At 40.4% G+C, this 24,433-nt stretch overlaps 1 protein-coding gene across 2 annotated transcripts in view; it reads left to right on the top strand.

Moving 5' to 3' along the window:
* The window catches only part of B3GLCT (beta 3-glucosyltransferase), a 125,601-nt gene that overhangs the window by 47,380 nt on the left and 53,788 nt on the right, over positions 1–24,433 (top strand). For both annotated transcript variants that reach the window (XM_055360351.2, XM_031001436.3), the window contains exons 6-8: positions 687–798; positions 13,769–13,905; positions 22,012–22,075. In XM_055360351.2, the coding sequence (XP_055216326.2) occupies positions 687–798; positions 13,769–13,905; positions 22,012–22,075 (313 nt within the window). The remainder of the gene's footprint in view (positions 1–686; positions 799–13,768; positions 13,906–22,011; positions 22,076–24,433) is intronic.

Consider the following 24,433-nt stretch of genomic DNA (forward strand, 5'->3'; position numbering starts at 1 on the left):
TTTTCCTCAGTCAGTAAGTGAAGTAAATTTGAGTTTTACTTTTTATGATTACTACCTTAACCAAATTTCTTGATGATTGGTTCTTAATCATGAATAGCTTTTTCTTTTTTTTTTTTGAGACAGAGTCTCACTCTGTCGCCAGGCTGGAGTGCAGTGGTGACTTGGCTCCTGCAAGCTCTGCCTCATGGGTTCAAGCAATTCTCCTGCCTCAGCCTCCCGAGTAGCTGCGACTACAGGCGTGCACCACCACTCCCAGTTAATTTTTTATTTTTGGTATAGATGAGATTTTACTGTGTTGGCCAGGATGGCCTCGATCTGTTGACCTTGTGATCCGTCCGCCTCGGCCTCCCAAAGTGCTGGGATAACAGGCATGAGCCACCACACCCTGCCCTGTATATGCTTTATCTTAAAAAATAAAATGCTTCAAGTTGATATTTGAAAATTATTTATCCCCTGAACTAGTGTTGTTATGGAGAGAATTAACTTTAAGAGCTCCAGCTGTTTTTTAAACCATTAGCATCTGGCTTTTCTATAAGCTGAATAAAAATATAGAGAAAAAAATATAGAGAAAAAAATTAGATATGCCATTCTGTGTACCCTTCATTCACTTCCTACTGATCAGTTTTAAACCTTATTATTAACTCATTTTACAGAAGTGATTACTGAAACTTGTTTCTTTTGGTCAGCTTTTCTGTAACATATAGCAGAAATTCATCTTGGATTTTCTTCTGTGAAGAAGAGACAAGAATACAGATTCCAAAACTCTTGGAAACCCTCAGAAGATATGACCCCTCTAAGGTGAATATAACTTCAATACCAGTTCTTATTTTGGGGGACAGTGTTTCAAAGGAGATTTAATTTTGATTAAGAAGGTTTTGAATCTAATAAAAAACCACTTAGTTTAAAGTTAAAAAGAATGAAACATTGTTGAATATCTGAGATATGTTAAGTAATGCTCTTTGAAGTTTGTAGCTTATAGAGGGACAGAGCTTATAATGAGCCATTTTAAATGAAAAAAATCTGTTAATATATGTGTTAGCAATTTCGGAGAGTTGGAAACTATAACTTGAAGTTCAGAAACTGCTTAGCAATAAACTTAAGTTGGCTATTTCTGCTTATTAGACAGTGACCATGTATTATTTTAGATAGAAAATTTTCTTTGAGTGCCAGCTGTATACTGAGCACTGTGGATGGCGGAGGCTAGAACAAAACAGACAGCGATTCTGACCATGTGGGTGGCACAGAATAGCAGGGAGAACAGACCATTAGAGAAGCAGTTGTGGTTAGAAGCAAAACATCTCTAATAAGGAAGACTAGGGTGCTGTTAGAAGCATAACAGGGACATGGAATCTAACCTGGGAGGGTCAGGACAGGAAGTGACATTTAATCTGAGTTCTGTAGGATGAGTAGGAGTTAGCAAGAGAGAAAGAGGGTCTACCAGGCAGAGGGAACACGATTTGAGAAAGAATGGGGGTGGGAAGGGATGTATCTTGAACTAGAGGAACTCAGTGAAGTCCACTACTGCTTTTACATTTTCAGATCTTGTTTTTATTTTGTGCAGATTTGACAGAGCAACTGGATTTTGTTTGCCTTGAAATCTCTAGCCCTTAGCAGAGTGTTTAACACTTAGTAGGTGGTCAGTGAATATTTGCGAATGACTTTATAACCCTGTAATAATGTTTTGCTGCTGGGCTATGTTCAAAGGCTCGTTAGGTTTAGAGAGCTGCCTTGGAAATGTGTCAAGAGTAAATCGAGCTCATTCAGTTCTCTTTCAGAGGAAAGAAGCCCAGGTTACAACCTGATCACTTTTTGGAATTCTTTAAACTTGAGATAAGCAGAGATGGGCCCTTTCTGGTCCCAGTGGAAACCTGTCCCACCCACCTTCGGATGCTCGCTCCTGAGATGAATCAGATGTAATGAGCTCATGGGGAATAAAAGGCAAGCTTCTGGGTTCTGCTCGGTTTGTTGATGTAGATGTCAAACACTGGGCAACATTGATCGTTAGATTAATTTCTCCAACCCTGGAAAGCCTGTTACTATAATAGAAACCACTGCTTTTGATGATCTTTAAATGCTGGAAAGATCCATTATGATTTTTCTTCATGCTTTTAATTTCTGGGAAGCTTTAGATATAATTGGATGAGAAGGTCATTGGGTTAAAAAAATAATTCCTTCAAAGAGAAGAATTATGAACCTGTCTCATCCAGTCTTTTCAGATGACACTAACCAGCATCTGTGCACTTTCTGCCATGTTTTATGCAAACCATTTGTTAGGCTTTTATGTTGCCTTTTGGCCTGGGAAAAGCTCCCAAATCTTTTTTAGGATGTAGGAGTTTTCACCTCCTCCTAGTGTTCATTTCACCTGGAGGTTATTTTTCCATTATCCATAGCTCTAATTCTGTACAGGAGATGGTGACTCACTTTGCTTTTTAATGAAAATTGGGATGATAAATTTAAAAGTTCAAAGCAAGTTCATGAAAAGCAAGTACAGAACAGAGGTAAAAGGAGATGTTTTCTCCCTCTTTTCAGAACTCTGCCATGTGTAAAAAAAAACATCCAGGATGCTTTATTTCTTTTGAGACTAGCAGTAAGAAATGATAAAGATTATATAATGTTGAAGTTAGCTCAAACCAGTGTGATTTTTTTGTCCTCTACCATTTGAAGGGAAAAAAGTATAAAGCAAACCTGGCTTTGATATTTACACGAATAAACTTTGAGTACATTAAAATAATTATGTAATGTGTGAGGGTATAAGGTATTTTGTTTGATTCTGATTTATTTCCTTCATCATCTTTCAGTCATTCTTACTAATGCAAATGTATACTGTCAAAATATTTTAAATGTAAAACTTTAACTTTTATTAATCTTTATTAAATTGCCTTCCTCGGTGATTTCTATACATTTTTGTATGTTGTTTGAAGTCTTTCCTTTGTAACCACAGTATGCTTTTAATATATGTGTATTTTATGAGGTGTGTTGACTTTAAATTTATTTTGTTTTATTTTATTTTTTGAGACAGTCTCGTTCTGTCACCCAGGCCGGAGTGCAGTGGTGCAATCTTGGCTCACTGCAACCTCCACCTCCCAAGTTCAATCAATTCTTGTGCCTCAGCCTCCCAAGTAGCTGGGATTACAGTCTTGCACCAGCAAACCTGAGCAATTTTTGAATTTTTAGTAAAGATGGGACTTTGCCCTGTTGGCCAGTCTGGTCTTGAACTCCTGGTCTCAAGTGATCTGCCTGCCTCGGCCTCCCAAAGCGCTGGGATTATAGGCATGGAGCCACCACACCTGGCCTAAATTTATTTTTAATAGAGATAAAACACAGGTGCTTGTAAAAAGTAATTCTGAGGGGCGTCCGCCATTGCTGAGGCTTGAGTAGGCAATTTTACCCTCACAGTGTAAACAGAGCCACCAGGAAGTTCAAACTGGGTGGAGCCCACCACAGCCCAGTAAGGCCTCTGCCGCCAGACTGCCTGTTTAGATTCCCTCCTCTCTGGGCAGGGCATCCCTGAAAAAAGGCAGCAGCCCCAGTCAGAGACTTGCAGATAAAACCTCCACCTCCCTGAGACAGAGAACCTGGGGGAAGGGGCAGTTGTGGGCGCCACTTCAGCAGACTTAAATGTCCCTACCTGGCAGCTCTGAAGAGAGCAGCGGATCTCTCAGCACAGTGTTTGAGCTCTGATAAGGGACAGCCTCCCTCCTGAAGTGGGTCCCTGAACCCCCGTGTAGCCTGACTGGCAGACACCTCCCAGTAGGGGCCAACAGACACCTCATACAGGAGAGCTCTGACTGGCATCTGGCAGGTGCTCCTCTGGGATGAAGCTTCCAGAGGAAGGAACAGGCAGCAATCTTTGTGGTTCTGCACCCTCCACCGGGGGTACCCAGGGAAACAGGATCTGGAACGGATCTCCAGCAAACTCCAGCAGACCTGTAGCAGGGGACCAGACTGTTAGAAGGAAAACTAATAAACAGAAAGGAATAGTATCAACATCAACAAAAAGGACGTCCACTCAGAGACCCCCTCCGAAGGTCACCGACTTCAAAGACCAAACGTAGATAAATCCATGAAGATTGGGGAGAAACCAGCACAAAACAGCTGAAAATCCCAAAAACCAGAACACCTCTTCTCCTTCAAAGGATCACAACTCCTCACCAGCAAGGGAACAAAACTGGATGGAGAATGAGTTTGACGAATTGACAGAAGTAGGCTTCCGAAGGTGGGTAATAACAAACTCCTTCAAGCTAAAGGAGCATGTCCTAACCCAATGCAAGGAAGCTAAGAACCTTGAAAAAAGGTTAGACGAATTGCTAACTAGAATAACCAGTTTAGAGAAGAACGTAAATGACCTGATGGAGCTGAAAAACACAGCACAAGCACTTTGTGAAGCATACCCAAGTACCAATAGCCGAATCGATCAAGTGGAAGAAAGGATATCAGAGATTGAAGATCAACTCAATGAAATAAAGCAAGAAGACAAGATGAGAGAAAAAAGAGTGAAAAGAAATGAACAAAGCCTCCAAGGAATATGGGACTATGTGAAAAGACCAAATCTACATTTGATTGCTGTACCTGAAAGTGATGGCGAGAATGGAACCAAGTTGGAAAACACTCTTCAGGATATTATCAGGGAGAACTTCCCCAACGTAGCAAAGCAGGTCAACATTCAAACTCAGAAATATGGAGAACACTACAAAGATACTCCTCGAGAAGAGCAACCCCAAGACACATAGTCGTCAGATTCACCAAGGTTGAAATGAAGGAAAAAAATGTTAAGGGCAGCCAGAGGGAAAGTCCGGTTACCCACAAAAGGAAGCCCATCAGACTAACAGCGGATCTCTCAGCAGAAACCCTACAAGCCAGAAGAGAGTGTGTGCCAATATGCAACATTCTTAAAGAAAGGAATTTTCAACCCAGAATTTTCATATCCAGCCAAACTAAGCTTCATAAGGGAAGGAGAAATAAAATCCTTTACAGACAAAGAAATGCTGAGAGATTTTGTCACCACCAGGCCTGCCCTGCAAGAGCTCCTGAAGGAAGCAGTAAGCATGGAAAGGAACAACCAGTACCAGCCACTGCAAAAACATACCAAATTGTAAAGACCATTGATGCTATGAAGAAACTGCATCAACTAAGGGGCAAAATAACCAGCTAGCATCAAAATGGCAGGATCAGATTTACACATAACAATATTAACCTTAAATGTAAATGGGCTAAATGCCCCAATTAAAAGACACAGACTGGCAAATTGGATAAAGAGTTAAGACCCATCAGTGTGCTGTGTTTGGGAGACCCATCTCATGTGCAAAGACACACATAGGCTCAAAAAGGGATGGAGGAAGATTTACCAAAAAAATGGAAGGCCAAAAAAAAAGCGGGGGTTGCAATCCTAGTCTCTGATAAAACAGACTTTAAACCAAGAAAGATCAAAAGAGACAAAGAAGGGCATTGCATAATGGTAAAGGGATCAACACAACAAGAAGAGCTAACTGTCCTAAATATATGCACTCAATACAGGAGCACCCAGATTCATAAAGCAAGCTCTTAGAGACCTACACAGAGACTTAGACTCCCACACAATAATGGAGACTTTAACACCCCCCTGTCAGTATTAGACAGATCAACAAGACAGAAAATTAACAAGGATATCCAGGACCTGAACTCAGCTCTGGACCAAGCAGACCTAACAGACATCTACAGAACTCACCACCCCAAATCAACAGAATATACATTCTTCTCAGCAACACATCACTCTTATTCTAAAATTGACCACGTAATTGGAAGTAAAACACTCCTCAGCAAATGCAAAAGAACAGAAATCATAACAAACAGTCTCTCAGACCACAGTGCAATCAAATTAGAACTCAGGACTAAGAAACTCACTCAAAACCGCACAACTATGTGGAAACTGAACAACCTGCTCCTGAATGACTACTGGGTAAATAACGAAACGAAAGCAGAAATAAAGATGTCCTTTGAAACCAATGAGAACAAATGCACAACATACCAGACTCTCTGGGACACATTTAAAGAAGTGTGTAGAGGGAAATCTATAGCACTAAATGCCCACAAGAGAAGGCAGGAAAGATCGAAAATCGACACTTTGTTTTAATTGTTAATCACAATTAAAAGAATAGAGAAGACCAGGCGCGGTGGCTCATGCCTGTAATCCTAGCACTTTGGGAGGCCAAGGTGGGTGGATCACGAGGTCAGGAGATTGAGACCATCCTGGCTAGCATGATGAAACCCCGTCTCTACTAAAAGTGCAAAAAAAATTAGCTGGGCGTGGTGGCGGGTGCCTGTAGTCCCAGCTACTCGGGAGGCTGAGGCAGGAGAATGGTGTGAACCCGGGAGGTGGAGCTTGCAGCAGTTGGCCGAGATTGTGCCACTGCACTCCAGCCTGGGTGACAGAGTGAGACTCCATCTCAAAAAAAAAAAAAAAAAAAAAAAAAAACTAGAGAAGCAAGAGCAAACAAATTCAAAAGCTAACAGAAGGCAAGAAATAACTAAGATCAGAGCAGAACTGAAGGAGATAGAGATACAAAAAAACCCTTCAAAAAAAATCAATGAATCCAGGAGCTGGTTTTTTTAAAAGATCAACAAAATTGATAGACTGCTAGCCAGACTAATAAAGAAGAAAAGAGAGAGGAATCAAATAGATGCAATAAAAAATGATAAAGGGGATATCACCACCAATCCCACAGAAATACAAACTACTATCAGAGAATACTATAAACAACTCTATGCAAATAAACTAGAAAATCTAGAAAAAATGGATAAATTCCTGGACACATGCAAGACTAAACCAAGAAGAAGTCGAATCCCTGAATAGACCAATAGCAAGTTCTGTAATTGAGGCAGTAATTAATAGCCTACCAAACAAAAAAAGTCCGGGACCAGACAGATTCACAGCTGAATTCTACCAGAGTTACAAAGAGGAGCTGGTACCATTCCTTCTGAAACTACTCCAAACAATAGAAAAAGAGGGAATCCTCCCTAACTCATTTTATGAGGCCAGCATCATCCTGATAACAAAACCTGGCAGAGACACAACAATAAAAAAAGAAAATTTCAGGCCAATGTCCCTGATGAACATCAATGCGAAGATCCTCAATGCTGGCAAACTGAATCCGACAGCACATCAAAAAGCTTATCCACCACGATCAAGTTGGCTTCATCCCTGGGATGCAAGGCTGGCTCAACATATGCAAATCAATAAATGTAATCCATCACATATACAGAACCACATGATTATCTCAATAGATGCAGAAAAGGCCTTTGACAAAATTCAACAGCCCTTCATGCTAAAAACTCTCAATAAACTTGGCATTGATGGAACTATCTCAAAATAATAAGAACTATTTATGACAAACCCACAGCCAATATCATACTGAATGGGCAAAAACTGGAAGCATTCCCTTTGAAAACTGGCACAAGACAAGGATGCTCTTCCTCACCACTCTTATTCAACATGGTATTGGAAGTTCTGGCCAGGGCAATCAGGCAAGAGAAAGAAATAAAGGGCATTCAATTAGGAAAAGAGGAAGTCAAATTGTCTCTGTTTGCAGATGACACGATTGTATATTTAGAAAACCCCATAGTGGCCAGGTGCAGGGACTCACACCTGTAATCCCAGCACTTTGGGAGGCCGAGGCGGGTGGATCACAAGGTCAGGAGTTTGAGACCAGTAAAACCCCGTCTCTACTAAAAATACAAAAAATTAGCTGGGCATAGTGGTGGGTGCCCGTAATCCCAGCTACTCGGGAGGCTGAGGCAGGAGAATCGCTTGAAGCCAGGAGGCGGAGGTTGCAGTGAGCTGAGATGGTGCCACTGCACTCCCGCCCGGGTGACAGTGCAAGACGCTGTCTCAAAAAAAAAAAAAAGAAAACCCCATCATCTCAAAAGCTCCTTAAGCTGATAAGCAACTTCAGCAAAGTCTCAGGATACAAAATCAAGTGCAGAAATCACAAGCGTTCCTATACACCAATAACAGACAGCCAAATCATGAATGAACTCCCATTCACAGTTGCTACAAAGAGAATAAAATACATAGGAATACAACTTACAAGGGATGTGAAGGGCCTCTTCAAGCAGAACTACAAACCACTGCTTAAGGAAATAAGAGAGGACACAAACAAATGGAAAAACATTCCATGCTCATGGATAGGAAGAATCAGTATTGTGAAAATGGCCATACTGACCAAGGTAATTTATAGATTCAATGCTATCCTCATCAAGCTACCATTGACTTTCTTCACAGAATTGGAAAAAACTACTTTAAATTTCATGTGGAATAAAAAAAGAGTCCACATAGCCAAGACAATGCTAAGCAAAAAGAACAAAGCTGGAGGCATCATGCTACCTGACTTCAAACTATACTACAAGGCTACAGTAACAAAAACAGCATGGTACTGGTACCATAACCAGATATATAGACCAATGGAACAGAACAGAGGCTTCAGAAGTAACACCACACATCTACAACCATCTGATCTTTGACAAACCTGATGAAAGCAATAGGGAAAGGATTCCCTATTTAATAAATGGTGTTTTGAAAACTGGCTAGGCATATGCAGAAAGCTGAAGCTGGATCCCTTTCTTGCACCTTATGAAAAAATTAAAATGGATTAAAGACTTAGATGTGGGACCTAAAACCATAAAAACCCCAGAAGAAAACCTAGGCAATACCATTCAGGACATAGGCATGGGCAAAGACTTCATGACGAAAACACCAAAAGCAATGGCAACAAAAGCCAAAATTGACAGATGGCATCTGATTAAACTAAAGAGCTTCTGCACAGCAAAAGAAACTATCATCAGACCAAACAGGCAACCTACAGAATGGGAGAAAATTTTTGCAATCTATCCATCTGACAAAGGGCTAATATCCAGAATCTACAAAGAACTTAAACAAATTTATGAGAAAGAACGCCATCAAAAAGTAGGCAGAGGATGTGAACAGACACTTCTCAAGACATTTGTGCAGCCAAAAACATATGAAAAAAAAGTTAATCATCACTGGTTATTAGAGAAATGCAAATCAAAATTACAATGAGGTACCGTCTCATGCCAGTTAGAATGGCGATCATTAAAAAGGAAACAACAGATGCTGGAGAGGATGTGGAGAAGTGGGAATGCTTTTACACTGTTGGTGGGAGTGTAAATTAGTTCAACCATTGTGGAAGACAGTGTGGCGATTCCTCAAGGATCTAGAAATACGATTTGACCCAGCAATCCCATTACTGGGTATATACCCAAAGGATTATAAATCATTCTACTATAAAGATACATGCACACATATGTTTATTGTGGCACTGTTCACAATAGCAAAGACTTGGAACCAATCCAAATGCTCATCAGTGATAGACTGGATAAAGAAAATGTGGCACATATACACCATGGAATACTATGCAGCCATAAAAAAGGACGAGTTCATGTCGTTTGCAGGGCCATGGATGAAGCTAGAAACCATCATTCTCAGCAAACTAACACAAGAACAGAAAACCAAACACCACATGTTCTCACTCATAAGTGGGAGTTAATCAATGAGAACACATGGACACAGGGAGGGGAACATCACACACCAGAGCCTTGTGGGCGGTGGGGGGCTTAGGGAGGGATAGCATTAGGATAAATACCTAATGTAGATGACAGGTTGATGGGTGCAGCAAACCACCATGGCACATGTATATCTATGTAACAAAACTGTGCTTTCTGTACATGTACCCCAGAACTTAAAAAAAAAAAAGCAATAATTCTAAGATGCTAGTGGAACACTGAGTTATTCTTTTAAGGTTTTTCTTGATTATAGTTGTCCTTTTAATGAGATCATTAAAAAAGTCATTAAGAAAGATTGGGGAGTGGCTCTATGCATAGATTCTATAATAATTTTTTTAAAAGTAGTTTACAGTATAACCCACACAAAAATATTGATAAACAATCATATACTATATAATAGCTGAATACTGCAATTAAGAGATAAAACATAACAACATGTTTTCCATAAAACTGTATTTGCAACCAGAGGTTTTAATCGTGAAAGGTTTTAATAGTGAAAGATTTGTAAGACAGTTTTCAAAATATACTGAGATGTTTATTTTCTTTATACAAGCTATATTGGCATGGTATGTAAAATACAGTGATTTTCATATTGGTTAAGGTTTAGTCACTTGATAAAGAGCTTTATTATAGATTTTTTTTAAGGTGTTGTATTTTTCATCTCAAGCTGAGGTCATTTGTCTTGGTTGTTACAGGGTATTCTTCTTACCCAGTAATGATTTAATATACCCATAGGCAAAGTATCAAGAAGAAAGTCATCATATGGATCTGTGAATCTAAATACATTTTTAATGTTAGATGTAAAAATTAACAGCTGTCACATATGTTCAGTTATGACCTGTTGCTGAATTGAGGAAAAGTAGGACTGTGGGAGGTATTTGCAATACAACCACAAGCAGAATAAGGCTCTTAAGAAATACCTAAGAGTACTCATGTATGGTGTCTTCTTGATTTTATATTCTGATAAATAATAGAGAGTGAGGTGGTCTTGGTTGGGTAAGAGAAAATATACAAAACTTTTAGAACTTAGGGTACTTGATTCATATTGTATGCTCTAGTTTCTTCAGTAGAGGCGAGTTGCTTTTTAAATCTCTCCTGGACTTGCTACATTCATTTGACAAAAAGTTACTGTGCATCTATTACATGTTAGGTGTACTGGAGATATAGCAGTGAACAAAATGGACAACATCCCTGCCCACAAGGAGGTGATGTTCTTGTTTCAGGGGAGATAAGCAATAGAGAAAAATGCAAATATATAATGTGTCGGATGGTAACAAGTGCCGTGGAGAAGAACAAAGCAGAATAAGGGAGTAAGGGATGCATTGGGAATGGGCTTACCTGTCTATATAGGGTGTTCAAGGAATACCTCATTCATCAGGTCACATTTGAGCAGAGTGAAGGAACTGAGGGAGTCAGCCATGTACTCTCTTATGTTAAGCTGCCTACTTCATACTGTTGCTTATCTAATAGGAACCTAAAACTCGACATGTTCAAAACTGAACTCTCAATGCCTTTCTAAACCTCTTCCATCTTCAATCTTCCTCATCCAGAAATGCATCACTGTAACTGTCTATCTGGTTGCTCATATTAAAAACCTAAGACTTGAGATTGGTTCATCTTTTTTTCTTCAACTTCATGTTGGCATGACCAGCTGGTTCTACTTCCAAAATATATCTCCTGTCCATCTTCTCTCCATATTTAATACTACTATGCTGTTTCAGGCTATCATCATCTCCTGCCTTGACCATTATTAGATCCTCCTGTTTCAGTGGTTTCCCATTCCACCTAAGATATTTTTGCTGGGTATAGCATTCTGAGTTGGGAGCAATTTTCTTCCATTACTGTACAAATGCTCCACCATTGTCTTTCCCCTCTCATCATTTCTGTTGAAAACTCAACTGTATATCTTGTTTCTGTTTATTTGAAAAAAACATGTATACTGTCTCCCTCCATGACTTCCCCTGCTGCCAGCTGCTTTTAGGATATTCTCTATCTTTAATTTTCAACAGTGTTACCATTATGTGCCTATGTGTGATTTTCTTTGTATTTGTTCTCACCGGAGTTTATAGAGCTTCCTGAGTCTACAACTTGATGACTTTTGTTAGTTTTGGAAAATTCTAAGCCTGTATTCTTCAAGTATTCCCTCAGTTTCATTCTGTCTCTCCTTAGTTTCTAATGTCATGCATTTTAGCCCTTTTCCTTTTGTCTCATATTGCCATAGCTCTTTTCTTCCCTTTTTTTTCTTATATCAGTCTGGATATTTTTTACCGGACTTGCTTTCCAGACTGTTAGTCTTCTCTGCTATTGTGTTTAATATTTTTTTGAATTACCAACTTCAGTTCTTTCATTAAGTTTTAGATTTTTCATTTGGCTCTTGTTTATAAATTGTAGTTCTTTGGTGCAATTTAAAAAATCTTTTTATCCTTAAAGAACACATTAACCATAGCTGTTTAAAAGTCTTATTTGATAACTGCAAAATCTGTTTTATCTGTGCATCTCCTTCTATTTTTCACTTTTCTTGTTTCTGGTTTGGTCTTGTTTCTTGCTCTGCTGGGTGAGTTTGGCTAAATCTCAGATGTTTTATGTGAAAAATTAAGAAGGCTATGGATGATAGGACTTCCTATAGAAGGATTTAATCTTCTGGGTTGTAGATGTTGTTTGGGTACGTCTATTCGTAGACTGCCCTTACTCCAGAGCCATTTTGTCCTGGCAGTCTGAACTCCAACCTTGATCTCCCGGCACTACAGTACTGCTAAAGGCTTTGCTCAGCTTTTTAGCCTCTCCACTGCTGCTTTCTGCTTGGTTCTTTTTTTCCCCCCTTGGTTTTTGTGCAGCTTAGGTCATTGAGGGAAACTTGCATGCAGCATCTTGGGACCCCCTTACATCTCTTCTCTTTCAAGGTCTCCAGCTCCAGACTCCGCCTTTCAGTCCAGCGAGGCTGCAAAAACCCCCAGCTGCTGCTCTTGGCTGTGTGCTATCTGCAGCTCCAGGAATCAGCAAACTCCTTGCGGAAAGGAGGGGCTCCCATGGATGGGCTTTCTAATTCTGAGATCTTAGTCCTTTATGTCCTTTCTGCCTTTGTTGTTTTCTGGGTTTTTTAAATTTTATTATTACTATACTTTAAGTTTTAGGGTACATGTGTACAACGTGCAGGTTTGTTTTCTGATGGCTTCAATCATTTGCTTTGTGTAATTTCTCCAGCTTTTAAACTTGTTCTCAACAGGAGAGTAGATGCAATCCAGATTATTCTATTGTGGTCAGAAGTGGAAGTCTTTCGTTACACTTAGAATAAAGTCTGTGCCCCTTTCCCCTGGCACATAAAACTCACCCTGGTCAGCCTTTTGCCTGTCTCTTTTGTACCTTATTCCCACACCCAGTAGCTCCAGCCACTGGATTTCTTTTTTCATTGACTGTATCAAACTTTTTCCCACCTCAGGGACTTTGCATTAAGTCCTTTGACGGCTCTTCCTCAGATTTTTGCATAGAGCTGGCTCTTTGATATTATTTCATCTCAGTTTGCTACTGAGGATGAACAAAATGCTAGTCTTCATTAGATGACTAACAGATTTTTGCATAGGTCCAGCTCCTTGATATTATTTCATCTCAGTTTGTTACATCATAATAGATTTCCTTCTCTTTTCAGGGCAGCTCCTAGTCACCCTGATTTATTTTCATCCTAGCACATTTCAGTCACTACCTGAAGTTATTTTATTTACTTTCTTAATTTCCATTTCTCCACTCTAGGGTAAGCTATGTTCCTGCCTGGTGTGTGGTAGATTCTCAATAAAAATCATTTGAATGAATGAGTAAATAAATAAATAATCACTGATTCTGAAAGGAATTTTTCGAATTATTCTTTGAAAACCTCAGTAGGGTATAAGGGCATACTATTTTCTTTGCCCTAATAGTCTTTATATGGAATATTCTATAACATACAACTTTTATACATTTATGGTATAATGAGGACTAACATTTTGTTCATCTTGATGATCAGATCTTGAACTACTTTTTTGTATACAAAGCTTATGTTATATTCATTATCATACTAGTGTTAATTATATTTTTGTTCACATTCTTTAGAAATATTTAATCTGTGCTAATAACTCTTTATCACCCAAAATATTTAATTATCTGAAACCAATAGTACCACCTTCTATTGGTCTTACATGAAATGATTGTTTTTAAAGTGACGTGTTATATCTTTATTTAACAGGAATGGTTTTTGGGAAAAGCATTACATGATGAAGAAGCTACAATAATTCACCATTATGCCTTTTCCGAGAATCCTACAGTTTTTAAGTATCCAGACTTTGCTGCAGGCTGGGCCTTAAGTATTCCACTTGTAAACAAGTAAGAATTTATTGGAATTTTTTCAGGGGGCGGGAGGGGTGTGCATCAACTTTAATTTCATTGAGTACTGTAACTGATGGATCTCAGGATCTCAAATGAGTTTTTCAGCCAGAGGCAGTGTGTGGTAAGACCTGGAAAAGGAGCCAGATGCTTGAGGGTTTCTGCTTCAGCGCTGTCATTTACTAGACCCTTCAGACAAATCATTCAGCCTCTCTGTATTTCTTCTTACTCATCCAAAGATAATAAGTTGTGAGACTAAGGGAGAACACAGAATTGCTCTGAGAACCATGCACATGGGAGCATCATTACTATTGTTAAGGGATCTACTTAGCTATAGGTGTAACTTTGATCACCAGTAAGAAAATGAAGCAGTAACTTGCTGGGGTTGAGAGTTGATGACTCATTAGGTGCATGGGTATGCATACTTAAACACTGGCCAGTCAGGAGGGACAGGTAGTGGAAGGTACTATAGGTCGTCATACCTAGCTATTTGTGTGTATATTCACAATGGTGCTCTGTTAGATGTGGAAAGTGAAGACAGTTAAATTGTAATTCAGGAGAAGTATGGTTGTTGACAAGCCCTTCAGATTAATCATTATGTTTTTGTTCTTTAGGGAATGGAAAGTTGATAAAGCACTTGTGGCTTTTATATCTTCAGAGATGAAAGAGTTTCTATCATTAAGTGTCCTGTCTCTAGGATTTGGGGTCTTGAAAATCTTATTAGCCCATTGTAGATATACAGGATAGTACATACCTTGTCGTTCACAGCTGGACAAAACTTCTTGACTACTCCTTTCACATTTCAGAGTTCTCTACAGTGTGATACCCTCCTTTCCAGGGTAGAATTCAAACAACAACAACAAAACCCCCTGTGTTTCCTAGCTTTCCTTGCTACTAGGAAGCAGCCGTATGTTGTAGGTTCCATCAGGTAGATGTGTTATGTACGATTATTTTTGGGAACTGAATTGTGTGGGGAAGGAGACAAAGCATGGGGGACCATTTGAATTGAGACTCGTAGGAAAGGAAGAGTTGTTTGCAGTTGACAGCAGCTTCCTGATGATGGCAGAGTCTGAAGCTCCTACGCTGCTGATTTCTGTGGTACAAATCTGGGGGTTCTTGGAATCTCAGCTTACAGTCTGTTTACTCAGACTTTCCAGTAATTCCATGAGCCATCTATATGCTTTAATAAATGTACGTTATGCTTTAACTAGCCAGAGTGGATTATTTTTGTTTGTTTCCAGTTAAGATCTTCGACTCACTCACTCAGTCCTGGGCCTGCCGGGCAAGAATGCCCATCTCCCGGCCCCTGCCAAGCATGTCGAAGAGCATCTGCACAGTTTCCCTCCCTTCATTCTTAGAAGGGTCAAGGAGGAAGAGGAGTGAAGACAAGAAGAAGTAGTGGTCATTCCCTTCTCACCGTCTACTGGTCTGCTTAATTCTGTGCTCTGCAGGGGAGAGGGGAATATGTTCTGCCCTTCAGCAGCCTTGGATCGTGTTTCTTCTCAAATTAAATACACTTTGGTTTGCTACAGCTTGAGGACCAGGAGCTCCCAGGACATTCTTTTCCTGCAGTGTCCAGCAGCCTTATGTTTGGGGCCAGTTTAGCCACCTTTGTTGAGTCTGGACTCTTAATGAATAGAAGCTGTGACCTGCACTTTGTAGGCTGAGCCACTGTTCCTTTTCCCTTCCTCAAGTATTCTCATCCTCGGCCACAGGAGGCTTCCTCTAGCCTTCCTCATTTGGTCTCTACTTAGTTTTATAGTATGGAAAGATTTGGTCTGACTTCTCCCACGTGGCTGTGATTTTTCTGACTTGGGACTTATAACCTCTGTATAAGCCTGTTTCTCTCCCATTTCCCATGTGCTATGAAGTCCCTTGAGAGAGGAACAAACACAGCTCTTGCCTGCCCTGTAAAGTGCTGTAAGTGCAGCAGGTGCTTCTTCCTCCAGGGCTAAAGAGGAAACCAGTGGGCCCAGGTAGAGCTATATGGCAAGCGGGGCTGTAATCATTTCCTTGAAGCCAGTATAGCTCTTTTCTTCATCACTGCCTTCTGATCCAGGAGGCCTCTCATCCTGAAGGCAAATCCTTATAGTCTAGAGTTTTACCTTCCTTCTTCCCATCACAATTTCCTGTCTTCCTTTAGCAAGACTTTCTTGGAGACCTCTTGATGCTGAATTCAATTCCGTTTTTGTTGAATTAGGTGTTAGAAGTAACTATTTATTCTTGCTTCCTTTGACTTACTGTCTGAACCAGGTGCAGGTTGATGGAAGTGATCCTGTTTGAACACATTTTTGACTCCTGGCATCCCTATATAGGGCACTTCAACCTAACTCTTATGGCTGACATGCTGGCATTAAGTATAACCTGTTCTAGGAAACCTCTGTCCTCTGCTTCACTGCTCATCAAGTGTAGCAGCACCCAGAGCACTGGCAGGCTTTGTTGGCTCTGGCTAGTGCTCACCTCATTACTGTCTCATGCTCACCACATGACTAGCTTCTGGGGGTTCGTGAACCAGGGTTGCAGGTTGTGCACTAGCCGAGATGTTAGCTTTATTAAGGGGCGGCTGTATGTTCTGGATTATCTGGCATTTTGCAAGGTAGTCCCACAGGAGACCACAGGTCCGTGATTCCCTTCCCCGTTGTGTTTGTGAGATCATTGAACACATCTGTTGACAAGGGAAGGTAGCCAGTGCCCAGCTTCCATAGGGGTTTCATATCTCCCTTTCTAGTCAAGTTTAACCATATTTAGGAGCGAGAACTGAGGGCCTTGTCACTGCAGCAGGGTGTGTAGGCATCTTAGTCTGTTTGGGCTGCTATAAAAAAATGCCATAAACCAGGTAGCTTATAAACGACAGCAGTTTATTTCTTATAGTTCTGGAGGCTGGAAGTCCAAGATCAAGGCGCTGGCAGATTCAGTGTCTGGTGAGTGCCAGTTTTCTGGTTCCTTTCCTTCTTGCTGTGTCCCCTCATCTGGGAGAAGGGACGAGGGGTCTTTTTTATAAGGGTGCAGTCCCATTCATGAGAGTTCCCTCCCCATGGCCTCATCACCTCCCAAAGACCCTGCCTCCTAATAACATTGCCTTGAGGGGTAGGACTTCAGCCTCTGAATTCGAGAGGGGACACAAACATTCAGACCATAGTAATAGGGAACTATGACTAAGGGAATTAAAGCCAAGAGGTTAATCTTTTCCACAAAGCTCAGGAAATTCCCAGCACTTCCCCGTGACTCCATTATGATAGAGGAGTGAGGCACCAGATAACCTTCTGCATGGTGTGTCATCTGCTCGTCACAACGCTCAACAGTGACCAACAAACCGTAGAATGTGTATAGTTCATTGATATCCATGGTCTTCTCCCTACCTCCTCTCCCTTTCCTCTGCCAGGAAAAAAAAGCAAAATAAATATGCAGACTCTACCATAATGCCATATTTAAAATTCTACTTACCTTAGATCATATTTCCTTTCCCCCGATGCCAACAAGTAATCAAGCAAATGATATAACCCGTCTAGCATAGCAACTATCTTGTGGTCAAGATATATTTTAAAATGGCTTTCTAGTGGGGATTCTTATTTATTCTTCAAGAAACTGGTATTATACTCAGGACTAAAGGAAGGATAAAGTATTCATTAGCCCCATCAACTGCAACATTGGATCTTCCTAGTTGTTGTTTTCCCAATTCAAAGCTAATGTGCTGACTTTATTTCTTCCTATTATTATTAGCTATATCAATTAGCATGCTTTTGGATGCAAGTAATAGGAAGCAACTCAAACTGGATTAAGGAAATACTTTTGCTGTAATTGGGGTGAGGTCTGTGGTTGGTTGATCTAGCAGTTTATCAATATCATTGAGGACCCACACTTTCTCTGTCCCTCTAGCCTATAGTACACAGAATCCATTTATCCTAAATCTGGTTCCTCTTGTGGTTTCAAGACAATAAGGGCTACATATTTCCTGTTTGCATCCAATAGTAGATAGCCTGTTCCCAACCATGAATGGTAAGTGCTTGTCCTCAGTCTGGTTGGGCCAACTGCGTGTGTGTTCTAATCTCCAGACTATTAACAGTTGTGCAGGAATTTCATTGATTATTAGAATTATTAGAATTTTCAGTTCTAATCCCCAGAGTATTAACAGTTGCCAGGGAATTTCATTGATTATTCTGGCTGGCCCAGAGTAGTCAATCTCTGACTCTGGAGCCTGTGTAATTGTTGGGCTCAATATTAATCAAAACCAGAATTTGTTTAGGAAGAATGAAGGGGAAACTCTGTATTATATAGACAACCAAGAAGGCCAGTCCAGGGATGTTGATTCCCTTTGTGTCCTTTCCTTGACTTTACGGCCCACATTGTAGGTAGTGTAACAACTTACAGTTACTTAGGTGTTTCTTCTGTCCTAGTCCCCAGAACAACTGGTTACCTAAAGATAGTTCATGAGACACACTTTCTTAGACTGTTTCCAACCAAAATTTTATTTGGCCTAACAATTCCACGTCAGTTTTGAGTTCACACTGCCTAATATTTCCTGGCAGTCCATCCATTTGATCAATTAAAACAATACTTTCATTTTTGGAGAAGTTTTCATTAACTTCCAATAAGATGATTTCTTCAAATATATGTCATTCCAGGACACTGTTTCTGGTTTTCTCCATTGTTTTTCCACCAGCAAACCTTATCGAGATTTCCTTCAGCAGGTGGCTCTGTTGACTGATTCACAAGTGGGACTGAAAAAGTTAGCTAGGAAGTGGGACTGAAAAAGTTAGCTAGGAAGTGGGATTGAAAAAGTCAGCTAGGTATTGAGTTGAAAGGACCCTCAGTCATTTGCACATCTGTAGCCTAGGTGGTTGTGTCATTAGAACTGTGCTATTGGGGGCATGACTTAACTTCTTTTTTTTTTTCTGAGACGGAGTCTCACTCTGTCGCCCAGGCTGGAGTACAGTGGCGCAGTCTCGCTTACTGCAAGTTCCACCCCCGGGTTCACGCCATTCTCCTGCCTCAGCCTCCCGAGTAGCTGGGACTGCAGGTGCCCGCCACCACACCCGCCTAATATTTTTGTGTTTTTAGTAGAGACGGGGTTTCACCATGTTAGCCAGGATGGCCTCGATCTCCTGACCTCATGTTCTGCCTGCCTTGGCCTCCCAATCTCGTGATCCGCCCACCTCGGCCTCCCAAAGTACTGGAATTACAGGCATGAGCCACCACACCCGGCCCAATAATTCTAAAAATTAGGAAAGCTAAGTACCAAACTTCATGTTTTCCAGGAACTGAATATTTAATGAGGAAACATTTCATCTAAGTAACTGGAATTTCTGGCTTTCATTGGTTTTTTGGTATTGTTGGTTACTGAAACTAGCATTGGAAAAACCTGTTATGTTGCTTGGTGTATAGAAAACTGAAATCCAGTTACCACTATTAGGTATTGCCTTTTAAGTTAGTTGGTCACCCTGCACACTCTTAGAACTTGAACTTGTTTGCAAGGTGATTGGGTGACTGACATAGGCCTGAGGTGGCACGTGAGGCTAACTCTTCCACTAGAAGTCTGTGATATTGAGGTAAATATGACTTGGTTGTGGTACACTCTGTGGGCTGCAAGAGATTGCCACTGAAAGATAGCCATGTATATATTCATTTTTCCTCTCATCAGTCCTTCTCTGTCTCAGAAATTCTTTTTTATTTTTATTTTTTGAGATGGAGTCTTGTTCTGTTGCCCAGGATGGAGTGCAGAGGCATGATCTCGGCTCACTGCAACCTCTACTTCCCGGGTTCAAGCAATTCTCCTGCCTCAGCCTCCTGAGTAGCTGGGATTACAGGCATGCACCACCATGCTTGACTAATTTTTGTATTTTTAGTAGAGACGGGGTTTCACCTTGTTGGCCAGGCTGGTCTTGAACTCCTGACCTCAGGTGATCCCCCCGCCTCAGCCTCCCAAAGTGCTAGGATTACAGGCATGAGCCACTCTCAGAAATTCTATCAGTGGTTTTCACTTTTTCCCCTTCTGAGGTTTCCCTCAAAGAAAAAGAATTTTCAAGGATTGAATGAGAAAGAAACTTGAAAAGCCAAAAAGATGGAGAGCATGTTTAAGGTAACAGTACTAAGATGTTTACTGACTGTTATGAAGGAGCCTATGAAACATGGCCATCTAACAGTGGAGGTCACATGCCTTTTGTATTCTAATCACAACTTGGTGTTCCTTGCCTGTGGCAATAAGCCCGGGTATGACTTTTCTGTCTTTGGAGCCTGAATGAAATGAATACTTACTCTTTGTGGTCTGATTAGATTTTGAAGGCATGTGGCATGAGTCCAAATCCCAAAGTTACCTTGATACAGTTTATTTATGAAAACATGCTCCAACTGAGCAGAATTCAAATTGAACAAGATCTCACTTGCCAGGGCAGACATTTTTTCTCTTAAGTATATATTTGGAGTGTATCTGAGGATACAGTCTCTCAGTCCACCCCACTTATACTCACAGATCTGTGGGCAAGTATTGAGTGGGAATGTGACAGATATTATATGGGGCTTCTTTTGGTGCTACCTGCTACCAAGCTGTGTTAGTATCAGCTGTGAGACAAATGCTTTGTAATGAAGCACATTTATCCTGTGTCTGCTTTCTGTCTTCTTCTAATCAGAAGTGAATTTTTATAGAAATCTTTAATGGCCCAACTAGACAGATGTAATTAAAAACAGTAGAAAAAAATGGAAACTTACTACTATTTTTCCTTTTTCTTTTAAAATTTTTGTTTCTTTCTTTTTTTTTTTCTTTTCGAGACAGGGTCTCTGTTGCTCAGGCTGGAGTGTGATCATAGTTGACTGCAGCCTTCAACTACTAGTCTCAAGCAATCCTCCCACCTCAGCCTTCTGAGTAGCTAGGATACAAGTGCACCATGCTTGACTAACTTAAAAATTTTTTTTTAATTTGTTTTAACTTTTATGTTAAACTGTGTTGCCCAGGATGGGCTCTAACTCCTAGCCTCAAGCAGTCCTCCTACCTTTGCCTCCCAAAGTGCTGGGATTATAGACATGAACTACTGTGCCTAGCCTACTCTTCCTTTTTAAAATCACTATTATTTCTTTGTAGTGAAACTACGTATTAGGAGGTTTGTAATTTAAACTAATAGTCTTGAGCTCTATAAATAAATAAAAAACCATATGGTATTTTGGTGATTTGGGTAAGTATTCCTCCCTCGTTAGCTTTGAATCAAATAATATGTTGTCTAATTCATTCAGGGAGTTCACTGAGTGCTCACTGTGGTCAGGTGCGGTGGGCAGTGCTGGCAAGACAGGAGAAAGTATAGCACAGAGAGAGTTATGTATGCACCAGATTTTAATGAATGTGGTAAAGCTGATAGGTCTGTGCTTTGTACTCTGGTGGTCAAGGAAGTTTCCATTTACTCTGATGGGCAAATCTGGAAAAGTTTTACAGAGAAGGTACCCATGAGTTTGGTGTTTACAAGTTTGCTCGGTAAAGGTTGGGTACAGGCACTCTAGGCAGATGTCCAGTGGGAGAGAACAATGGGGAGGTGTGTGCTCTGGGTGTAGCAAGTGGGTGCTGTGATGCTAGAGATGGTCAGGGGAATGGTGGGGCCCTCAAGACTGGCTCAGGAGTTTGGGGCTTTATTCTGTATGGGAAAGGAGCCATTGAAAATGTTTAAACAAGACAGTGACTTGAAATAAAACAAAACCACATGCTTTTCCCCCATAAAACCCAGCAAGATTCATTAAAGTAAGAAACAAAAAGTGGCCGTTGTCTGTTTCTCAAGCACAATTTATTTCCCCCTTTCTTTTTTCTTTCTCTGTCATTATTTAGTATAAAGATGATCAGGAGTCAACAAAGCTCATGACTTTTTTCCCCAAGGCATTGTCTTGTATTGTACGTTATTTGGCAGATGTTGGAATAATGAATGCTACTTTTGCGACCAGGCTTGCATTCATTTATTGGTCAGCCAGCCGTTGGGTTTTCACAGTCCTTTCCCTCAAGGAAATTAAACTGTTATTTTTATCTTTAAATCTGTATGTTTATCTGTTTTCAAACACTAGAAAGTCTCAAGAATGTGTTAGTCTTGCTTGACACTTCTTTTGGTTAAAAAAAATCAAATTGTCTCTATTTTCTAGGCTTACCAAGAGACTAAAGAGTGAATCCTTGAAATCTGACTTTACAATAGATTTAAAACATGAGGTATGTCATGTTTTGTTTGATTAAAAATCTTACTAATCAAGAATTCATGTCCTTTGATGTAAAAGGTATTTTGCATTCCCTAATCTTGCGTTTTCCCCACCCACATCTACTCCCCACAGAGATAATTTCATAGCACTCCAGTGAATTAGATGCTTTTATTTTAAGCTCATTTCAGTTATGTAGGTGAAGACAGAACAGTGAAAAAGGTTGCATCTTGTGATTCATGATTCTTTACTTTTAAGCTAGATGGATGGGTCCAGAGGTAGATTTCTAAAAAAATGCAAAAATGTCATTAAAAGTACCTCTGCTCTTACTTGATGCTTCGGTTGTACATATGCCAGTGTAGATTGAATGAACATGTCCCCCCACCCCTAATTCATACCTTGAAACCTGAGCCCCAGTGAAATGATCTTTGGAGGTAGACCTGTGAGAGGTGATAGGGGCATGAGAGTGGAGCCCTCATCAATGGGATTAGCACTTTTATAAAAGAGGCCCCAGGGGGCTTCCTTGCCCTTTCTGCCATGTGAGGATACAGCTAGAAGGTGCCATCCATGAACCAGGAAGCAGGCCCTCACCACTTAATCTGCCAGTCCCTTGATCTTAGACTTCCTAGCCCCTAGAACTGTGAGAAATAAATTTGTTATTTAGACTCCACTCAGTCTATGGTATTTTATTGTTGGAGCCTGAACAGACTTAGACATATGCCTTTGTTGTGTGTCTGTGCTTGGCTGTCTGGAGCAGAATTGAGCCTATTGGTCCCAAGCAGGCAGCCTGGAGCCCTAACACTCCTGGTTTCTTCACATTTACTGGACATCTGTGACCAGTTATTCTAGAGGCAGGTGGCAGTTGTCCCATCATTAATTATTCTCAAATCATCATTAAAAAGGCCCTTTTTGCATTTCACTTGTGGACATGCCTGACTGCACAAAACAGTCTTGCCTCTCATTCTCTGCAGGAATCGGTATGTTAGGACATTAAGGTAAATCTTGACATGTAATTCAGTCCAGCAGTGCTGATGGCCTTCCAGGGACAAGAAGGCACACACAAGACTTTCTGACTTCTCAGCTGTCTTTAAATGGTAATACAGAATATTTGAGTGGAAATAAACTTCGAAAAACATAATTCTTCTCTTCCACAAAGATGAAAAAAATGGCTTGTTGGAAACCGAGTTCTGCCTAGATAGGATTAATGAAAAGTCAGCTCTAGATACTTAGGTTTGGAAATCTACTAAACATTGAATATATACAAAATAATATTTCTAACATATATGAAAGGTATAAAGATTAATGAACAAAATACTTAACTAGCTTGCCTGGTTTAAGAAGGAGACAACTATGAGTTACCTTGAGGCTACCTATGTGCTTCTTGAGGAGAGGCCTCCTTCCGTCTCCCGACACTAAACTCTCTCTTGAATTCTCTCCCTCTCCCTTTTCTTCATATTTTATTATGTATGAATGTATTTCTGAATAACATGTAATTTTGCATCCTTTTGGGCTTTATATAAACAAAACTGTATACAAATGCTGCAGGATTTTTTGCTCCTTAGTTCAGCTAATCTGGATTCTTGTCTCACAACCAGGAAGAATTAGGCACACAGACACATTGAAGGGTGAGGAGGATGGAATGTATTTAAGTGAAAGGAAAGCTGTCAGCAAAGAGAGGGGGCCCTGTCAGCAGGTTTCCACCTCATAAAATGAATACCAGGGCCCCTACACACGAGTTGAAGAGGACTCTCCTCCCCTGCATAAGGCGTGAATTCCTGGTGGCTCCACCCCATTCTTCCAGTGCATGTGGGCCTCCATGCATGTGGGCCTCCAGTCCACTGCAGGCATGCCTAGGCAAACCCCCTGTGCAGGTTCCCTTATTCAAACAAAACATTTGGTGTAAATAAACACTTGTGGGGTGGATCAGAGATTCTCTGGGGGCCCTTCCCTATCTGCCTATGCATTTGGCTGTCTCCCACCTCTATCACAAATACGGTTCTAATTTGAGACTCATCCATGTTGATTCATGCAGCTCTAATTAACTTATTTTTACTTTCTGTAGTAGTCTCCCATATGACCTTAATAATTTATTTATCCGTTCTCTTGTTAATGGGCTTCTGAGTGGCTACTGGTTTTTTGCTATTACAACCATTGCTTCTATGAATATTTTTAATGTGTATCATGGTGATCATCTGCAAGAGTTACTCCAAGGCAGAAGCTTTTAAACTTTTTTTTACTATGACCCACTTTAAAAAAAATAAATTTTCATCATGACCCAGTATATTTGTGTGTGTGGTGGTGTTTCTGTTATTGATTTCTAACAGTATTATTGTAGTCTATACAACAGTCATTTGAGATACTTTTAGGCTTACTT

The sequence above is a fragment of the Gorilla gorilla genome, chromosome 14 (genome assembly GCF_029281585.2).
Source record: "Gorilla gorilla gorilla isolate KB3781 chromosome 14, NHGRI_mGorGor1-v2.1_pri, whole genome shotgun sequence".
Taxonomy (NCBI): Eukaryota; Metazoa; Chordata; class Mammalia; order Primates; family Hominidae; genus Gorilla; species Gorilla gorilla.